The following is an 18239-nucleotide window of genomic DNA, read 5'->3' on the forward strand; positions in this document are numbered from 1 at the left end:
GTTGACTTAGCCGGCATTTTATTAAACATTAAACAACACTTTCAGCCCTCAGCTAATTCAGACAGTATAATGAAATATGGCCCACAAATTAAACTTATCATATATTGTACTACTTCAATATATATGTACAAATATATATATCACGGTATTCATGTGTGCCCACCTTTCTTTCTATCTCCTCTCATTATAATCACTGAAGTTTCTGTTTGAAGGAATGAGCTGCTAACTCAATAAAGTAAACCCTCTGGAGAGCTGAGATGAAGGCTGTTGTTTTTCTTAAAGCATTTTCAAGAATCAATTTTTTACCTACTTTTGATTCATTTGTCCAACTTATAACTGAACTGATAAGGAGACATTGATCACCCAATAAAAGCCTCTCTGGGGACACAGCCTTCAGAATAAAAGACTCTCTGGGGACACAGCCTTCAGAATAAAAGACTCTCTGAGGACACAGCCTTCAGAATAAAAGCCTCTCTGGGGACACAGCCTTCAGAATAAAATACTCTGAGGACACAGCCTTCAGAATAAAATACTCTGAGGACACAGCCTTCAGAATAAAAGACTCTCTTGGGACACAGCCTTCAGAATAAAATACTCTGAGGACACAGCCTTCAGAATAAAAGACTCTCTTGGGACACAGCCTTCAGAATAAAAGACTCTCTCGGGACACAGCCTTCAGAATAAAAGACTCTCTGAGGACACAGCCTTCAGAATAAAAGACTCTCTGAGGACACAGCCTTCAGAATAAAAGACTCTCTGAGGACACAGCCTTCAGAATAAAAGACTCTCTTGGGACACAGCCTTCAGAATAAAAGACTCTCTCGGGACACAGCCTTCAGAATAAAAGACTCGCTGGGGACACAGCCTTCAGAATAAAAGACTCTCTCGGGACACAGCCTTCAGAATAAAAGACTGAGGACACAGCCTTCAGAATAAAAGACTCTGAGGACACAGCCTTCAGAATAAAAGACTCTCTGAGGACACAGCCTTCAGAATAAAAGACTCTCTGAGGACACAGCCTTCAGAATAAAAGACTCTCTCGGGACACAGCCTTCAGAATAAAAGACTCTCTGGGGACACAGCCTTCAGAATAAAAGACTCTCTGGGGACACAGCCTTCAGAATAAAAGACTCTCTGGGGACACAGCCTTCAGAATAAAAGACTCTCTGAGGACACAGCCTTCAGAATAAAAGACTCTCTGGGGACACAGCCTTCAGAATAAAAGACTCTCTGAGGACACAGCCTTCAGAATAAAAGACTCTCTGAGGACACAGCCTTCAGAATAAAAGACTCTCTGAGGACACAGCCTTCAGAATAAAAGACTCTCTTGGGACACAGCCTTCAGAATAAAAGACTCTCTCGGGACACAGCCTTCAGAATAAAAGACTCGCTGGGGACACAGCCTTCAGAATAAAAGACTCTCTGGGGACACAGCCTTCAGAATAAAAGACTCTGAGGACACAGCCTTCAGAATAAAAGTCTCTCTCGGGACACAGCCTTCAGAATAAAAGACTCTCTGGGGACACAGCCTTCAGAATAAAAGACTCTCTGGGGACACAGCCTTCAGAATAAAAGACTATCTGAGGACACAGCCTTCAGAATAAAAGACTCTCTGAGGACACAGCCTTCAGAATAAAAGACTCTCTTGGGACACAGCCTTCAGAATAAAAGACTCTCTCGGGACACAGCCTTCAGAATAAAAGACTCTCTGGGGACACAGCCTTCAGAATAAAAGACTCTCTGGGGACACAGCCTTCAGAATAAAAGACTCTCTGGGGACACAGCCTTCAGAATAAAAGACTCTCTGAGGACACAGCCTTCAGAATAAAAGACTCTCTGAGGACACAGCCTTCAGAATAAAAGACTCTCTGGGGACACAGCCTTCAGAATAAAAGACTCTCTGAGGACACAGCCTTCAGAATAAAAGACTCTGAGGACACAGCCTTCAGAATAAAAGACTCTGGGGACACAGCCTTCAGAATAAAAGACTCTGGGGACACAGCCTTCAGAATAAAAGTCTCTCTCGGGACACAGCCTTCAGAATAAAAGACTCTCTGAGGACACAGCCTTCAGAATAAAAGTCTCTCTGAGGACACAGCCTTCAGAATAAAAGACTCTCTGAGGACACAGCCTTCAGAATAAAAGTCTCTCTCGGGACACAGCCTTCAGAATAAAAGCCTCTGGGGACACAGCCTTCAGAATAAAAGACTCTCTGAGGACACAGCCTTCAGAATAAAAGACTCTCTGAGGACACAGCCTTCAGAATAAAAGACTCTCTCAGGACACAGCCTTCAGAATAAAAGCCTCTCTGATAAAAATACTTCTGACAGTAAAGACACAATCAGTGAGCCAGATTTAAAACACCAACCCTTAAACCCAGGACAGGAAGTGATCTCCTCCTACAGAGGACACAGAGACGCTGAGGAGACACCTGACACTAACCATAACCCAAACCCAGTGTAGAGAGGTTCAGTGAATGTGGTTCTGATGGTGTGGAGGTGGGTCAGTCTGTCAGAGGAGACTCTGTAGAAGGAGAGAGAGCCAGCAGGATGATCCAGATACACTGCTACTCTACGAGAGGGGGAGAAGGAGGAGGAGAAGAAGGAGGAGAAGGAGGAGGAGGAGGAGGAGGAGGAGGAGGAGGAGGAGGAGGAGGAGGAGGAGGAGGAGGAGGAGGAGATGAGTGTTTCTCTCTTATTGTGCCAGACAGAGTAACCTCTATCAGAGCAGCTCAGACTCCAGGACTGATCATTCTGTCCAAACCTACAGTCCTCTCTCTCTCCTCTCCTCCTGATTCCTCTGTAAGTCACTGATATACAAACCCCTCCTCTCCACTCGACCTCCCAGTAACAGCGACCAGTCAGAACTTCTCTACACATCAGCTGTTTCCAGAAGTCAAACCTCTCTGGATGATCAGGATATGGCTCCTCTCCCACCCGTGTCACCTTCCTGTTGTCCTCAGACAGTTTGAGTTCTCTGTGTGCTGTGTTTGAGTCCAGGGTGAGTTCACAGGAATCTGATGAGAGACACAGACAACAGTTTATCACAACAAGTCCTCCAACTCATACGACCAAATAGGCCGATTGTTCGGGCCCTTATTACGACCAAATATGTTGTTTGTTCAAGCGCTTAAAACGTCCTATAATTACGTTTTAAAGTTTTCGCCCTCTAGTGCTCCCGTTGAATGCAAACGTTACAGATGGTAGTTTATTCACAAATAACCCTCTCTGTAAAATCCTAAATTGTAGGATAGTTTGTCCATTAAAACGCTTTTTCATTAGATTTCTAGCGAGAAGTGTATATTGTACTTTTAGAATCCACGTCCAGTCGATATGTAGGATCTATAGTTTGATAGATATTACGAAGATGATTTGAGGTATGCGGCAGCCTCCATCAATCAATCAATCAATGTTTATTTATATAGCCCAATATCACAAATGTTACATTTGTCTCAGTGGACTTTACAGTTTGTACAAAATATCAGTATGACAATACGACACCCTCTGTCCTTAGACCCTCTGTCCTTAGACCCTTACATCGTACAAGGAAAAAACTTCCGGAGAAACCCACAGTTTAAAGGGAAAAATGGGAGAAACCTCAGGGAGAGCAACAGAGGAGGGATCCCTCTCCCAGGACGGACAGACGTGCAATAGATGCCGTGTGTAAATTGAAAAGATAATACATTTGCAACATAGGTAGTCCAAATGTTTGGAAATGCATGTGTGTATAATAGGAAGATGAATCCACGAGGATATCCATCCAGGGCCTATGATCCAGGACCACAGCCACGACTCAAGATCCAGGGCTCGCGATCCAGGACAGAGGAGCGCAGGATCATCCATGACTCCGGATCCCGGCGTATATAGACACCAAAAAGAAAGACATTTGGGGAAGCTGGGTTAATGGGAACATGAGAGTACACAGGTATAGACAGAGAGAAGGAAGAAGTAAGATGTCCCCTGACAAACTAAGCCTATATCAGCTAAACTAGGGGCTGGATCTAATCAGCCCTAACTATAAGCTTTATCAAAAAGGAAGGTCTTAAGCGCACTCTTAAAAACGGATAGGGTGTCTGCCGCCCGAACACAAACTGGAAGCTGATTCCACAAATGTGGAGCTTGATAAGAAAAGGCTCTGGCTCCCATTGTACTTTTAGAGACTCTAGGAACAACCAACAACCCTGCATTCTTGGAACGCAATGCCCTAGTAAGACAGTAGGGTATAATGAGTTCTTTAAGGTCCATGTAAAGTTACGGGTTGAAAACAGTATTTCCGGTCTCGAGGTTTTCAGAATAAAACCAATGATCAAATGATATCAGTGATATCTGCAGTACTCATCCACTAAAAACATCAGTTTATCCTAGTTAATTATACGACATTTATCGGTTTAAATTGTGTACAATGCTTTTGTGTTTTTCCCATAGGTTTTTCTCTTTCGATTCTGAGAGACACCTTTCTTTTTTCAGAGGTTTTGATAGGCTAAAACATCGATTGTTTTAGCCGCAATGCATGTTGGGATATGGTGTTTATTCGATATGAAATCGGATTTTTTTTTTGGAAAAATAATACTTTATTCCGAGTGTGCTTGCTTTTCTCTTTGGAAGTCATCACATACCGGCATTGTAATACACGGTTCGGCTGCATTAAATATTACATATCTGCCGTAGTTCTCTATTTATAGAGCTCTGATCAGAAGACTTCTAGACAAACATGAGGAACTGCCGCCAAAACTGAATACGTGACGTGGATCATAAATATATCAGCAATTAAACAACATCTTCTATTTCTTTTCACACAATACGTCTCCTTGCAGTATCAACACTAATTCGGCTGACTTTTATATTTGATCCAATCGGTAGATAGGCTGTATTTACACCATAACGGTGCACAGCTGATAGAAAGGGATTTGTTTGTAGTTTTTAAAGATATTATTTACTACCTTTCCAACTCCTCATGCAGTTGACTGTTACAGGTCTATACAGGTTCATGGTACAATGCATAAGCTTCACATCGAGAGACTGGAACTGTATTTTCCTTTACCGTTCTGTTTTGATTTCACAATAAAGTTAATAGTCATGTGTGTGATATGTTTTATTAACTACACCACTGGTTTTTTAACCCACGCCGCCTAGTGGTTAAAGCACGTTATTGAATGTTGTTGTTGAATACGTTTTATTTGATGAAAACATTTAAATATTAAGAGTAGCCTACATACAAAATGTGGGGAAAGTAGAAGGCATGATAGATATATAGAATAGAAAATATCAAGAAGATACTGTAGTGATCTCTACAATAAAACAGTTTAGTGCAGGACGTCCAAAGATATTAACAGGAGGATGTGCAAAACAGACAAACTAATAAGGCTTTATTTAAACATTAAAGAATACTTTAAGTTAAGGTCTTCTTTTGAATAAGAAAAAAACGTTGGGGTTATCCACAGATAAATATGAAGTCTGACAAAGTACTTAACGTCCAATATATTGCATAGTTTATTTTGGCACTTGACAATCACCTTCCCTGAATTTGACTCAGGTGTAACTAAAGTCTGATTTAAGGGTTGTTTATATTTCACATTAATCAGAATCTGCAAAGTAACTAAAATAAATGTAGTGGAGTAAAAATACCAGGTTAACCTCTGAATTGTAGTGGAGTAGAACAAAGTAGTATGCTGCTGTAACAAAAACATTTCCCAACTTGGGATCAATAAAGTATATCTTATCTTAAGATGATCGATGGCTACTGCCATATTTGCAAAATGTGCCTCTGAACCTTGACAAGTGCATGTTTCAGGCTTATCAATGAACAACAGGAGGGGTCACAGACATAATACCAGCTGTTAAATAAAGTTATTCTGACCTTAGCTGTCATGTGGGTGCCCATTATGGACACAAGCAATTTTCACCCATTTATTAATTAAATGTTTTAAATGTGATAACACCAATGTGTTTCGTATCCCCTAAACCTCCAGGGTGTACACAGTTTAATACTGGCAACTTCTAATAGTGGGACATACGAAAACGTCTTATAAAACTACAATTCCCAGTAGAGACGTGCCATAGAGAACATGTTGCGAAACACACAATAGCCAGCATGTGTAGTCTTGGGGGGGGGGGGGCCTGGGCTGGACCCGTCCAATTCCAGTTTTGGAAAGTCTGCCGTGGTTCCATTCCATTTCATAGAGCTGTTTGACGCTCAGCGTAACCTTGTCGCACTGCCACTCCAACATCCAATCACAGGGCTTGATGACTAATCACGGGGTTTGTAAAGCAAGGCGGATGTTGTAGTCCCAAACAATAGCTGGGGATTCTGGGTAGTGTAGTGTCTTCGGAAACTGTAGTGTCTTAACTCCTAAAAAACTATTTGTTTCTCTGAATCAAAGGTTAAAAACACAAAAGCATTGTACACAATTTAAACCAATCAATATTGTGTAATTAACAAGGATAAACTGATGTTTCTTAGTGGATGAGTAATGCAGATATCACTGTGTAATCATTTGACAGTGAGGGGAATATATCCGGTTTCATTATGAAAACTTCGAGACCGGAAAAACTGTTTTCACCCACGCTAACTTTACATGGAAGCTGCACACGTTATCCTGGCAAGATCTCAAATCATCATCGTATATCTATCAAACTATAGATCCTACACATCCACTGGACGTGGATTCTAAGAGTACAATATACACTTCTCGCCAGAAATCGAATCAAAAAGCATTTTAATGGCCAAACTATTCCACAATTTAGGATTTTCCAGAGAGGGTTATTTGTGAATAAACGTCCCTCCGGAGCGTTTGCAATGCACGGGCCGGGAGCATGTTGTTTCTCACACGACCACTAGAGCACCTCTAGTGGTCGTGTGAGAAACAACATACACTTTAAAACGTGTCTCTGGGTTGTAATAAGGGCATGAACAATCATGGTTGTTTTTTGTAGGAGGACAGGCTGGTTTATCATCAGACCCACCTGAAGGCTTTACTCTCTGTTAGTGATCCTTTCTATAATAGCGCTATATAAGTGTCATGTATTATTATTATTATTATTATTATAAAGTTTAAAGGCGATGCATGCCACTCATGTTTTAATGAATAAATACCACCCCCATCATCTTTGTCTTTAGAGAGAAGCTGACTGATCCACACTTACACTTCCTCAGACCTGGTTTTAGCCTCTGCTCTCCACCATGGTCCAGCCTGGAGGAAGAAACACAGTCAGGATGATGTTCTATCCAACATGAGTCCTAGCTGCTGGTACCGTACCTTCTTAGAGGAAGCTTTTTGATTGTTATTTACTTTTATTGGCATTTAGTGTCAAACATTGTCACAGCATATTGTACATTGCATCTTTACAGGAAGGACATACATCTGTTCATAGTTCTTTTTGGCAATATACACATGATGACACAAAAAGAACAACAGTGAGCAACTAGAGAATGCAATTACTGCAGAAATTGCTCGTGGGAATGCTTTATGCTGAAAAGCTGACACTAAACTGCTATGCTGAAATGTACTGTATAAGAAGAAAGTGAAGAATTTAGATTGAAATGATACATGAACACTGGGGGCTTGAATGTGTGATGAGAGAAGAAAAGAAAGTGAAAAGGCTTGGAAAAGCAGCAGAATATTTGAACTGCAATCTTTTGAACTAACTTGATGGCGAATTATCTGTCGCCATGGCAACGGCATTTGATGACACCCCATAATACGCTTAGATGTGTTGATGGCTGCATCGTAACCAAGCATTTTCACTGAAGTTATGAGAAAACCGTGTTTTCATGGCAAGCATTGCGTTGCCATGGCAACGGCATTTGAAAAAATCTCAAAACTGTCCCGTAGATGTGTTCATGGCTGGACTGTTAGCACACCTGTGAAGTTTGAGCACTTTTTGAATTTTTTTATAGGAGTTATAGAAATATCGTGTTTTATTGCGAGGGAGAAAACTCACTATTGGCACATAGACATGTTGAGGGCTGGAGCATTAACCATTATCTGAAGTCTGCTGCTGTTTTGACCCTTTTCATAGACGTTACGACAACATCGTGTTTTATGGTTAGGGATGTGTTTCCATGGAAACGGCATATGGTGAGATCTCAGATTTGGCGTAGAGCTGTTGAGGCATGGACCGGTGATATACAAGCGAAGTTTTGGGGGTGATCGGACCATGTCAATTGGAGTTACAGCGACATTGTGCAGGGATGCGTTTGCATGGAAACGGCATATGAAGACACCCGATAATTAACGTAGAGCTGTTGAGGGCATCACCATTAACCATTATCTGAACTCTGCATTATGGCGAGGGATATTAACACCACATTACGTAACATCAGATTTGGTGGAGCTGTGTTAACCTCTATCTGAAGTCTGCTGATGTTTTATGGCGAGGGATGCGTTGCCATAGTAACACCACATTACGTAACATCAGATTTGGTGGAGCTGTGTTAACCATTATCTGAAGTCTGCTGCTCTGAGCATGTCAGTTGGAGTTATGACATCATCGTGTTCCATGACACAGGTGTTTATATTTGAGCTAACGACGACAGCTGTGCATGTCCAGAGATCAAAGGTTTCCATGGTGATCAGTCAGAGGAGAGTCTTTCCATTGTTCTGAATGAGAGATAAACCTCTTACATCTGAACGTTTTGTTGAAGAACTGTAACAGATATCGGTAAAATTTCAACGCGTGAAGCATCTCAAGAAACTTGATTATCTAAAGTGTGCTTTTTGTGTACTTTCGGGTTAATAATGAGGCCTTTTTGGCAAATTAACTAAAGGTGTGCGTAAAGATCGGCTTGAATTTACAATGGAGTTTAATGAAGACATGTTGAAAGTTTTTTGTCACTTCATGCCCTCAAGAGGCATTTTGTTTAATTATTTTTCAAGCTACGAGATGTTTTCCTACGTTTCTCATGAAAAATTATCATGGCAGGTTTAAAAAAATATATGAAGGTGAATTTCAAGCTGTCCTCCACTCTTGAGATCACGCACTCTAGCCTTAACGAGCTGCACAATACACACAGATGTTAACATCTGAAGAAGGCCTCTTTACCAAGGTCTGAACAATGTTTAATATTTCTAAAAGTATGAATCTGATTTAAAAAGTAGTTTAATATGAATAATGTCAGAAAGATGTGTAACATTTAAAGTTGGAATGAGGTTTCTGAGTGAAAGTATGAAGGAACAGTTAGCAGATAAAGTCGCATGAAGATGTTTCAAGTCTGAAGAGTTTCTCCATTGACTTCAATGTTAAAAATGTGATGAATTATGGGATATATCTCAGGAATTAATGAAAAGTTATGAATAAGAAAAGTAATAACACTCAATTCCCGACCGAGCTGAACGTTTTGATGTGGAATGTAGGAGAAGAAGACGGACAAAATAACCAAGAATAACAAAGAATTTTGTGCGTAGAAGAAGTAGGAATGCTGTATCAGCATTCCCACTAAATTAGGAATTAGACATTTCTTTACAGCAGAGTTCTGGATCTGTGAAAACTAAGTCAGGCCTTTAGGGCTTTACAAAGTGAGTCCATTTCTCACAGGTTGGAGTAAATTGACCAATGTATGATTGACAGATGCTGTTATCTTTCCCATATTGTAAATATCCATTGAGATGTCCATCCATCCATTTAGAGTCGGGCTATGCTTCGATAACTCCTGGTTAATGCCTTTTTAGCAGCAACCAGCAGAATGTTCAATGAGTATTTGTCCTTTCTCAAATTCACAAAGTGTAAAATCTTGATCTCTAGAGGTATCATGTCTTTGAAAATGTCTTGTAAGGCGTTGTGTATCTCCTTCCTGTAGTCTTTGATACCTGGACAGTCCCAGAATACATGGAAGTGGTTTGCATTCTGGTCACCACAGTTCCTCCAACATATAGGGGGGTCCTCTCATAGTGGGACTTCTGAGAGGGGGAATACAATATCCTATCAGGTTCTTCCAGGTATATTCCCTCCAGTTCTGCCAGCTGGTACATTTCCATTGATATCTCCACATTGTTACCCATTCTTCTCCAGATATATGTATCCCTCCTTCCTGCTCCCACTTCTGTATTATGTAAGTAGTTGAGTGTTTTTTAAGGTTTGTCAATCCTTAGTATTCACATGATATGGTTCTACCGTTAACATCTGTGTTATACGCTTTCCTCAACATTTCTATCAAACCTACACTTTTTCCACTTTCAAATAAACATAATGCCGTACCTGAAGGTATTGATAAAAGTCCTGTTTCTCCAAAGTGTATTTCTCTTTAAGGGTATCCAAACTGAGCAATGCTCCCCCTTTCATCAGCTTGCACAGAGTGTTAGACCTTTTAGAGCCCAGTCCCTAAATCTAGTGTCCAATCTGTTAGGCATGACATCCGAGTCATATGCACACCATTTTGAGAAAGATAGTATCATTCTCCAATTTATATTCTTTATTATTGTTTTCCACATTTTAAGAGAACATTTCATTTTCTATAATGTTTATGAAATTGTGTAGGTTATTGTCAGCTATATTTGCCTATGGGAGTACACCCTCTCTTCTATATGTTTCCATTGAGCATCATATGCTGGGTTACACCCAGGGCTCGCAATTAACGATGTCCCGATGTCCCGGGGACCATAACAATTCCTACTGGGACACAAATCTATTTGGTCTGGGACTATTTTGGGACAGTGAAAAAAAAATTAAAAGTAAACTTCAAAATGGGTGTTATTTGCAAAGTCATTGGGCTGTCAATCATAGAATGCATTCTCCGTCATCCACTCTGCTGCTGACTGCTGCTAGACTCGCGCCAATGCAACGGTCACGACAGTTACAAAAAGTAGAAAGAAATGCTGAGGTGGTTGAATAAACAGCCCCTGATGCAAGCCCCAATTCTGCCGACTCCCGAAACGAAAACATCCCAAGTCCTGGTCATGATGCATCGTCTTCCACTGTGGTAAGTTAGTTGTCTTAAGTGTCAATGTTAGCTAGCGCTAACTAACGCTAGCTACTGAAGTGTGCCTTACAATGCATACAAACGTCCTAAAATGCGGTGTCATGTTCTTTGAAGTTTGTGAAAATGATGTGAAATACAGTTGATCAGAATAAGAGGTGTAGCCGATAATTTTTGTATTTTCTTTGTCAGCCAGTCAGTGACCAGGCTAGAATCTTTAGCTGCAAAAACGTAAGGCATTTAGCTAATCATTTAGCTTTTCATCGTTTTTTAGTGTTTTTAGTTTTTTGGGGTCAAGAACGTCAGTCAATTGGGGGACGATTAGAAGGGCGGTCGCAAGGTAATTTTAGTTTGTCAAGAATCAACTCTGGTATGAGAATAATGTGTCATGTAAGAGAGAAGTAATGTTCCAGTTGTTTTGTGCCGGGGGGGGGGGGGGGGGGGGGGGGGGGGGGGGGGGGGGGGGGGGGGGGGGGGGGGGTGTTGTGTGGGGTGGGGGGGGGGGGGGGTGAATGAGTGAGAGCAAGATGATTGACATTCATGAATGAAGATAGAAGATCAATTTATATTCCTATAGTACTACTGACTTGTGAGGATAACTTGTAATTAGAACTGAAACAGATACATTTATTAAACTGTATTATGGAACTTCTGTCATTCATACCACTTGTATTGCCAGATGAGGGTTCCGATCATAAAACACAGAGACCATACAGCCATACCATATTGAATTGAAAAATACAAATCAGAATTCTTCAATGTTTGACATGACAATGATAAATTAGTCTGGATATTGAGAAACAATAGAAAACATGTCTTAAAACACTCTCTTCCCTTCTACTCTAGGAGAGGCAACAGATCAGACTAATATTCATATGTTTAAAAGAACAATATTTTAAACTTACATGGTGGACCAGAGTCTATGGTGTGATGATTAAGTGACAAAAAAGTATCAAATTATATGTATTCTGCATAATTGGGGGGGCGACGATACACATTTAAATTTGGGACACTGCTGGTTATATCCGGGACAATACAAAGTAGAATTCGGGACAGTTGTGGGACACTGAGGAAAAAAGTGAATTTCGAGCCCTGGTTACACCAGCATATCATTGTTCTTATCTGTGTTGTGAAATAGTAATCTCCAGAGGTGTGGACTCGAGTCACATGACTTGGACTCGAGTCAGACTCGAGTCACCAATTTGATGACTTGAGACTCGACTTGACAAAATCACAAAACACTTGCGATTCGACTTGAACACCAATGACTCGGGACTTGACTTGGACTTGAGCCTTCTGACTTGAGGTGACGTGATCATTTAATTCAGAGGTCTCCAACACCCATCGCGAGCTGCCGCTAGAAGAGCACTCCCGTCGGGAGAGCAGAAACTTCAGCCGCTCCTACTCTTGCTGAGAATCCTTGCAGGCAGGGGCGGGTCTTTATTAGCTGGGCCACCATGCGGCCAATCATATGCGAGGACACACTAGGATCATACCATTATGTGAAAGAAGGGTGGAGGGCACAGCATGTGTGTGGTACAGGCCAGCTGCACAGAGCGACAGGGAGACGGATTTAAATGCAAGCGCGTCGGAAAAAGTCAAGAAATGAGCGAAAACCGAAAAAAGAAGCAGCGTCTGCTGCTTTTCAATGATACTGGAGAAAGCAAAGCTGAGTGCAGGATTTGTAAAATGAAATAACCTTCAGAGCAGGGGTTTTTCCTTTTGGTAGCCACTCAGGATTTATTGTCAGAGGTGGGAGAAGTTCAGATCTTGTACTTGAGTAAAAGTACCAGAGTGTAGGAATACTTGGTTACAATAAAAAGTCCTGCATTAAAATGTTACAAGTAAAAGTACAAAAGTATTATCATCAAAATATACTTAAAGTACCACCTGCAGAGGGACCTAGATTCAGGTGTTCTCTATAGAGACGCCTGGCTGCACATTATCCCTTGCATAAAGATAGATTGTGGGTCCCTTACAACATGTTGTACACAGTGGAAATAAACATTCTGGTTACCTCAACATCAGGGATCTTATACATTAAACTCCTTCTGAATCAAACCGTCACGGTAGCCTTACCTTACTGATCCCTCTTAACCTCTTAAGCCCTGAGCCTGTTTTTAAGGTTTCAGGCTCGAAAATGCTATGCCCAAAACAAATGACTATAACTTAACTTCTAAAAGGGTTATATGAATAATTTATTTTATCAAAGCAAGGTTACATCTGTGAGTTGGATGTAGAAGTGTCAGAATCAATATAGATATTTCTCAGTCAGAGTAAATTCAGATGGAACATAGTAAAAAAGGTAAATTCTTACCCCCGCCTAAAAAAAACCATTACTTATAGTGAAACCAACCTTGAATGATGGGATAGTAGACTAAAAGCTTTAGGAATCCAAAGTATAAATATAATAAGTACCCTGTATCAAGATTGAGGCAAAACAAGTTAAATTTGACCTTTTTAGAGAGTTTAGCTAAAAGTAGTCCAGGCGGACTGACCTTACATTTGGGCACATTTGGATACCATCAGTGCCATTTGACCTTTTTTAGGTACCATACTGTAAAAATCATTTTATTATAACTAGGTAATCATTCCATCCAAATACAATGTTTTAAAAAAAAAAACCCTTACATGTTTATCACCCGACTAACACTTCTAGGAAGGTTTACTTACACAATAACAATTAGAAACATAGGATACACTTGTCTCTTGTCTTGAGCAGATTTATTTAAAAAATAACACTAAAAAACGACACTAAAACCGTAACACCACAGCATTTTTTTTGTAAATACTGGCAAAAAAGAAAAAATGTACACAACCTGAATGTGTTTAGTGTTTTTGAATTGAGGCACCAGGCACTTAGTGCAGTAGATAGGTCTTCACCGTTGTGTTGCCAGCATCAGAGCACCTCCTGAGCGCGGTGGCATCTTCCCCATAATACTTGGGAATGCATACGAGTGATGATGGGGGGGGGGGGTGGTGGTGGTGGTGCTGCAGGGACTTCACCCCTCATGTCTGCAGCAAGCTGCTCCCTGAAGGACTTCTGGGTGTGTGGCTTCGTCCTGCCGGGGTCACCCCTCATCTTGTGCAGCTCCTTGTGGAGAAGGAAGCTGTTCACCACTGCAATGTCCAGAAAATGGTAAAAAAAAGGTCTTGTACCATTTCATGGTTTTGTGGTGAACACTGTAGTACCCAATCAAAGCATCGGACACATCCACGCAGCCCATGCTTCTGTTGTAGTCCACCACAGCGTCAGGAACGGTAACAACCTTAGTCTTCCACACACCAGCCCGTTTCACTTTCCTCCTGACAGTCTGTCCACTGAATCAGAAGATGCAGAGGGAGGCTGAGTTAGTACTGGTGCAGACGTCCGGCGGCGTAGCTTGGATGTTGATGGCTCTGGGGCAACTGTATGCTGATCTGATGCACGTCGTAGCTCGGATGAGGCAGATGTTGATGGCTGTGATCCAGAAGCCATTTAATACTTGTCTTCATCACTGTGAAAACAAATGTGGAAAAAACTTTGATTACTTCACTGGATTATTCTTTCAAAAATGTACTCAAATCAGAAATAATTCCTCCATTTAGCGTGTGTGAAATAACAGTATACATATATATATGTTATACTATATGTATATATATATATATATATATTATATATATATATATGTTACTGTTATTTCACACACGCTATAGTATATATATATATATATATATATATATATATATATATATATATATATATATACTGATATACAATACAGCTTTATTTATAATCTGCTAATAGTCAATGTCTGTAGAACTACAAAACATCCATTTGGCGTGTGTGGAATAACAGTATATATATATATATATATACTGGGTTGATATACAATACAGCTTTATTTATATACTGCCGTGTTATAGTCACGAAATACAATTAATCTATTTATACGTTCACCAACATGATGTTGCCATTGTTTTAGTTTCTCACGGAACGATAACGCTACAACAACAAAGCGGCGTCCATTTTGTATTTAGTGTGGAATTACTATAGATTACACCAAATACACAACTAATAGATACAAACAGAGAGAGTACATACCTTTCCTGAAGTTCCTAATCAGGGTTTCCTGCTGTTGTCTCTGTTCGCTGTGTTCTCTGTGTTCTCTGTTCGCTGTGTTCTCTGTTCGCTGTGTTCTCTGTTCGCTGTGTTCTCTGTTCGCTGTGTTCTCTGTTCGCTGTGTTCGTTGCTGCTGTGCTGGAGCGGTTGTGCGGCTGCTTCTGCTCCGTCTGTGCGTAAAGCAGCCGCTGCTGGCATTATTCATACTACTGTAGTGCCGTGAAAAGAAGTCGGAGGCGGTGTATTAAGAATGGAGTTCCAATCTTTATTATCCATTACTTTCAAGAGGTTAACACATGCACTGCTCTGCCTGATGAGCTAGCAGGAATGGCAGCTAAAGCTACAGGTGTTCCCCACTAAAGGGTCCGTGTGGCACACAATAATCAAGGTGAATTATGTCCAATAACGTGTCACCACACAAGCCCCCCCAGAATTCACACATAAACAAAATCAGCATGGCGGGGAGGAACGACACGCCGACCCCACGACTCCTGAGCACGGGAGTCGGAAAAGTGACTCCCGCCTGTGCGGCCCCCGGAAGGGAGGGACCGGAACAACAGGTCTTAAATCCGTGACAGGGATGAGGCCGGGGGGCGGCCCCGTCGCGGAGGTCGAGCCAGCACCACAGGCTGGTCCAAGTCCAGGTGAGCAGCCTTCACCCCGGGCCACCGAGACGTGCTCAGCCTTGCCACCCAGGTCGACCACCAGGTGCTTGTCCCCGTGCTCCAAGACCCGGAAAGGCCCATCATAAGGGGGCAGGGGGCCTCTGTGCGCATCGTGCCGGATGAACACGTGCTCCGCCGAGCGGAGCTCTGCGGGAACCTGGGACACCTGAGTACCGTGCTGAGTAGTAGGGATCGGAACAAAGGCCTCAGTGGCGTCACGCAGGAAAGCCCGCTGGGCCGACGCCGACCAGGGAGCCGATGCATTTGGGAGGAAATCCCCCGGAACTCTCAGCGGCTGACCGTAGACCATCTCCGCTGTAGAACACTGCAGATCTTCCTTAGGTGCGGTCCTCAGGCCCAGCATCACCCAGGGCGGCTTGTCGACCCAGTTACCGTCCGTAAGGCCGGCCTTGAGGGCCGCCTTCATGGAGCGATGAAAGCGCTCGCAGAGGCCGTTAGCCTGAGGGTGGTAAGCGGTAGTCCTGTGCAACTTAACCCCCAAACCGCCTGCCACAGCGTTCCAGAGCTCGGACGTGAACTGAGAGCCCCTGTCTGAGGAAATGTCTGACGGGGTGCCACAAACGACACACCCACGTTGCAATGAAGGCCCGGGCAACGTCTGCGGCTGATGTCGAAACGAGCGGAACCGCCTCCGGCCAACGGGTCATTCTGTCCACCATGGTGAGGAGGTAGGAAAACCCCTGAGAGGAAGGCAACGGACCAACCAGGTCAATGTTGACGTGATCAACCTCCTCTCAGGCACCAGGAAACGCTCCAACGGGGCCTTCGTGTGGCGGTGCACCTTAGCGCGTTGACAAGCCACGCACTCCCTGGCCCAAGTCCTCACGTCCCTTTTCAGTCCTTGCCAAACGAACTTCGCCACTACCAAACGGACCGAAGGTTAACGCCGGGGTGTGACAGGCCGTGCACAGCCTCGAACACAGGACGCCTCCAGCTGGCAGGGACGATAGGCCGCGCCAGGCCCGTAGAGACGTCACACAGGAGAGTAATGCCCGCGTCGCCGAACACCACGTCCTCCAAGCGCAGCCCCGCGCTCTCCACCTTCAGGGCCTGGACGCCGGGATCTGTGACCTGGTCTGCCGCCATGCGAGTATAGTCCAGGCCCAACTGGACGGCACCGATGACGACCCTGGAGAGGCAATCAGCAACCAGGTTCGACTTGCCAGCCACGTGCTTAATGTCCGTAGTGAACTCCGATATGTAGGACAGCTGCCGCTGCTGACGTGCCGACCAAGGCTCCGCCACTTTTGACATGGCGAAGGTGAGCGGCTTGTGGTCGACAAACGCCGTAAATTCACGGCCTTCCAGCATGAAACGGAAGTGCCGCACGGCCAAATAAAGTCCGAGGAGCTCCCGGTCAAAGGCGCTGTATTTGCGTTCTCTTGGCGTCAGCTGGCGGCTGAAAAAGGCGAGCGGCTGCCAAGTGCCCTCCACCCACTGCTCGTGCACTGCGCCGACCGCGTAGTCTGACGTCCGTGGTGATGGAGATGGGAGCCGTAGATGATGGGTGTGCCAGCAAAGCCGCCTGAGCCAACGCGGTCTTGACCTCAGCAAAAGCACCGTCCGCCTCTGCTGTCCAGTCGATCTCCTGGACGGGGGTCTTGCCTTTCAACGCTTCATACAGCGGCCGCATGATGATGTGTGCGGCCCGGGCGATGATGAAACGTGTAGTCAGTCACCATCCCCAGAAACTCACGGAGCGACCGGGCTGTGAGCGGGCGAGGAAACGCCGCAACAGCCTCCACCTTCGCTGGCAGAGGTGTCGCACCGCCCTTGGTGACGCGGTGCCCCACCCCGAACTGGCACTTTGCAGGATTGATGATTAATCCGTGTTCGTTGAGCCGTGTGAAAAGGGCTCGGAGGTGGGACAGGTGCTCCTGCACTGAAGCGCTGGCGACGAGTATGTCGTTGAGGTAAACAAACACAAACGGCAGGTCCCGCAGCACCGAATCCATCAGGCGCTGGAACGTCTGAGCGGCATTCTTGAGTCCAAAAGGCATCCGCAGGAACTCAAAAAGTTCAAAAGGCGTTATCACTGCTGTCTTGGGAATGTCCAGGGGGTGCATGGGCACCTGGTGGTATCCACGCACCAGGTCCACCTTGGAAAACACCCCCGTACCGGCCAGATGCGCCGAAAAGTCCTGAATGTGCGGCACCGGATAGCGGTCAGGCGTAGTGGCGTCGTTGAGTCGGCGGTAATCCCATCACGGGCGGAACCCGCCGTTCAATTTGGGAAACGACGTGCAGGGGGGAAGCCCAAGGACTGTCGGAGTGGCGGACAATGCCCAGGCGCTCCATGGTTGCGAACTCCGCCCTCGCTACAGCCAGCTTAGAAGGGTTCAACCGCCGGGCCCTGGCGTAGACAGGAGGCCCCCCGTAGTGACGTGGTGTTCCACGCCATGCTTAGTGGTAAGCGCAGAGAAGGTGGGTAGCGACAGGTCTGGAAACTCGGCCAACAGTCTGAGAAACGTGTCTGCACCTGACAGCGAGCCTGACAGCCCGTCGTACGCTGCGCTGCCAAGTGTGCACACGAGGGAAGA

General features: G+C 43.9%; 1 protein-coding gene across 1 annotated transcript in view; it reads right to left on the bottom strand.

The window, feature by feature from the left end:
- Positions 1 to 2198: 2198 nt before the first annotated feature.
- Positions 2199 to 18239, bottom strand: part of LOC117532978 (NLR family CARD domain-containing protein 3-like) — a 52299-nt gene continuing 36258 nt past the window's right edge. The window contains 2 exon segments of the mRNA XM_034196600.1: positions 2199 to 3016; positions 7143 to 7189. Of these exon segments, the coding sequence (XP_034052491.1) occupies positions 2400 to 3016; positions 7143 to 7189 (664 nt within the window). The 3' untranslated portion in view covers positions 2199 to 2399.

The sequence above is a fragment of the Gymnodraco acuticeps genome, unplaced genomic scaffold, assembly GCF_902827175.1.
Source record: "Gymnodraco acuticeps unplaced genomic scaffold, fGymAcu1.1, whole genome shotgun sequence".
NCBI classification, from domain to species: Eukaryota; Metazoa; Chordata; class Actinopteri; order Perciformes; family Bathydraconidae; genus Gymnodraco; species Gymnodraco acuticeps.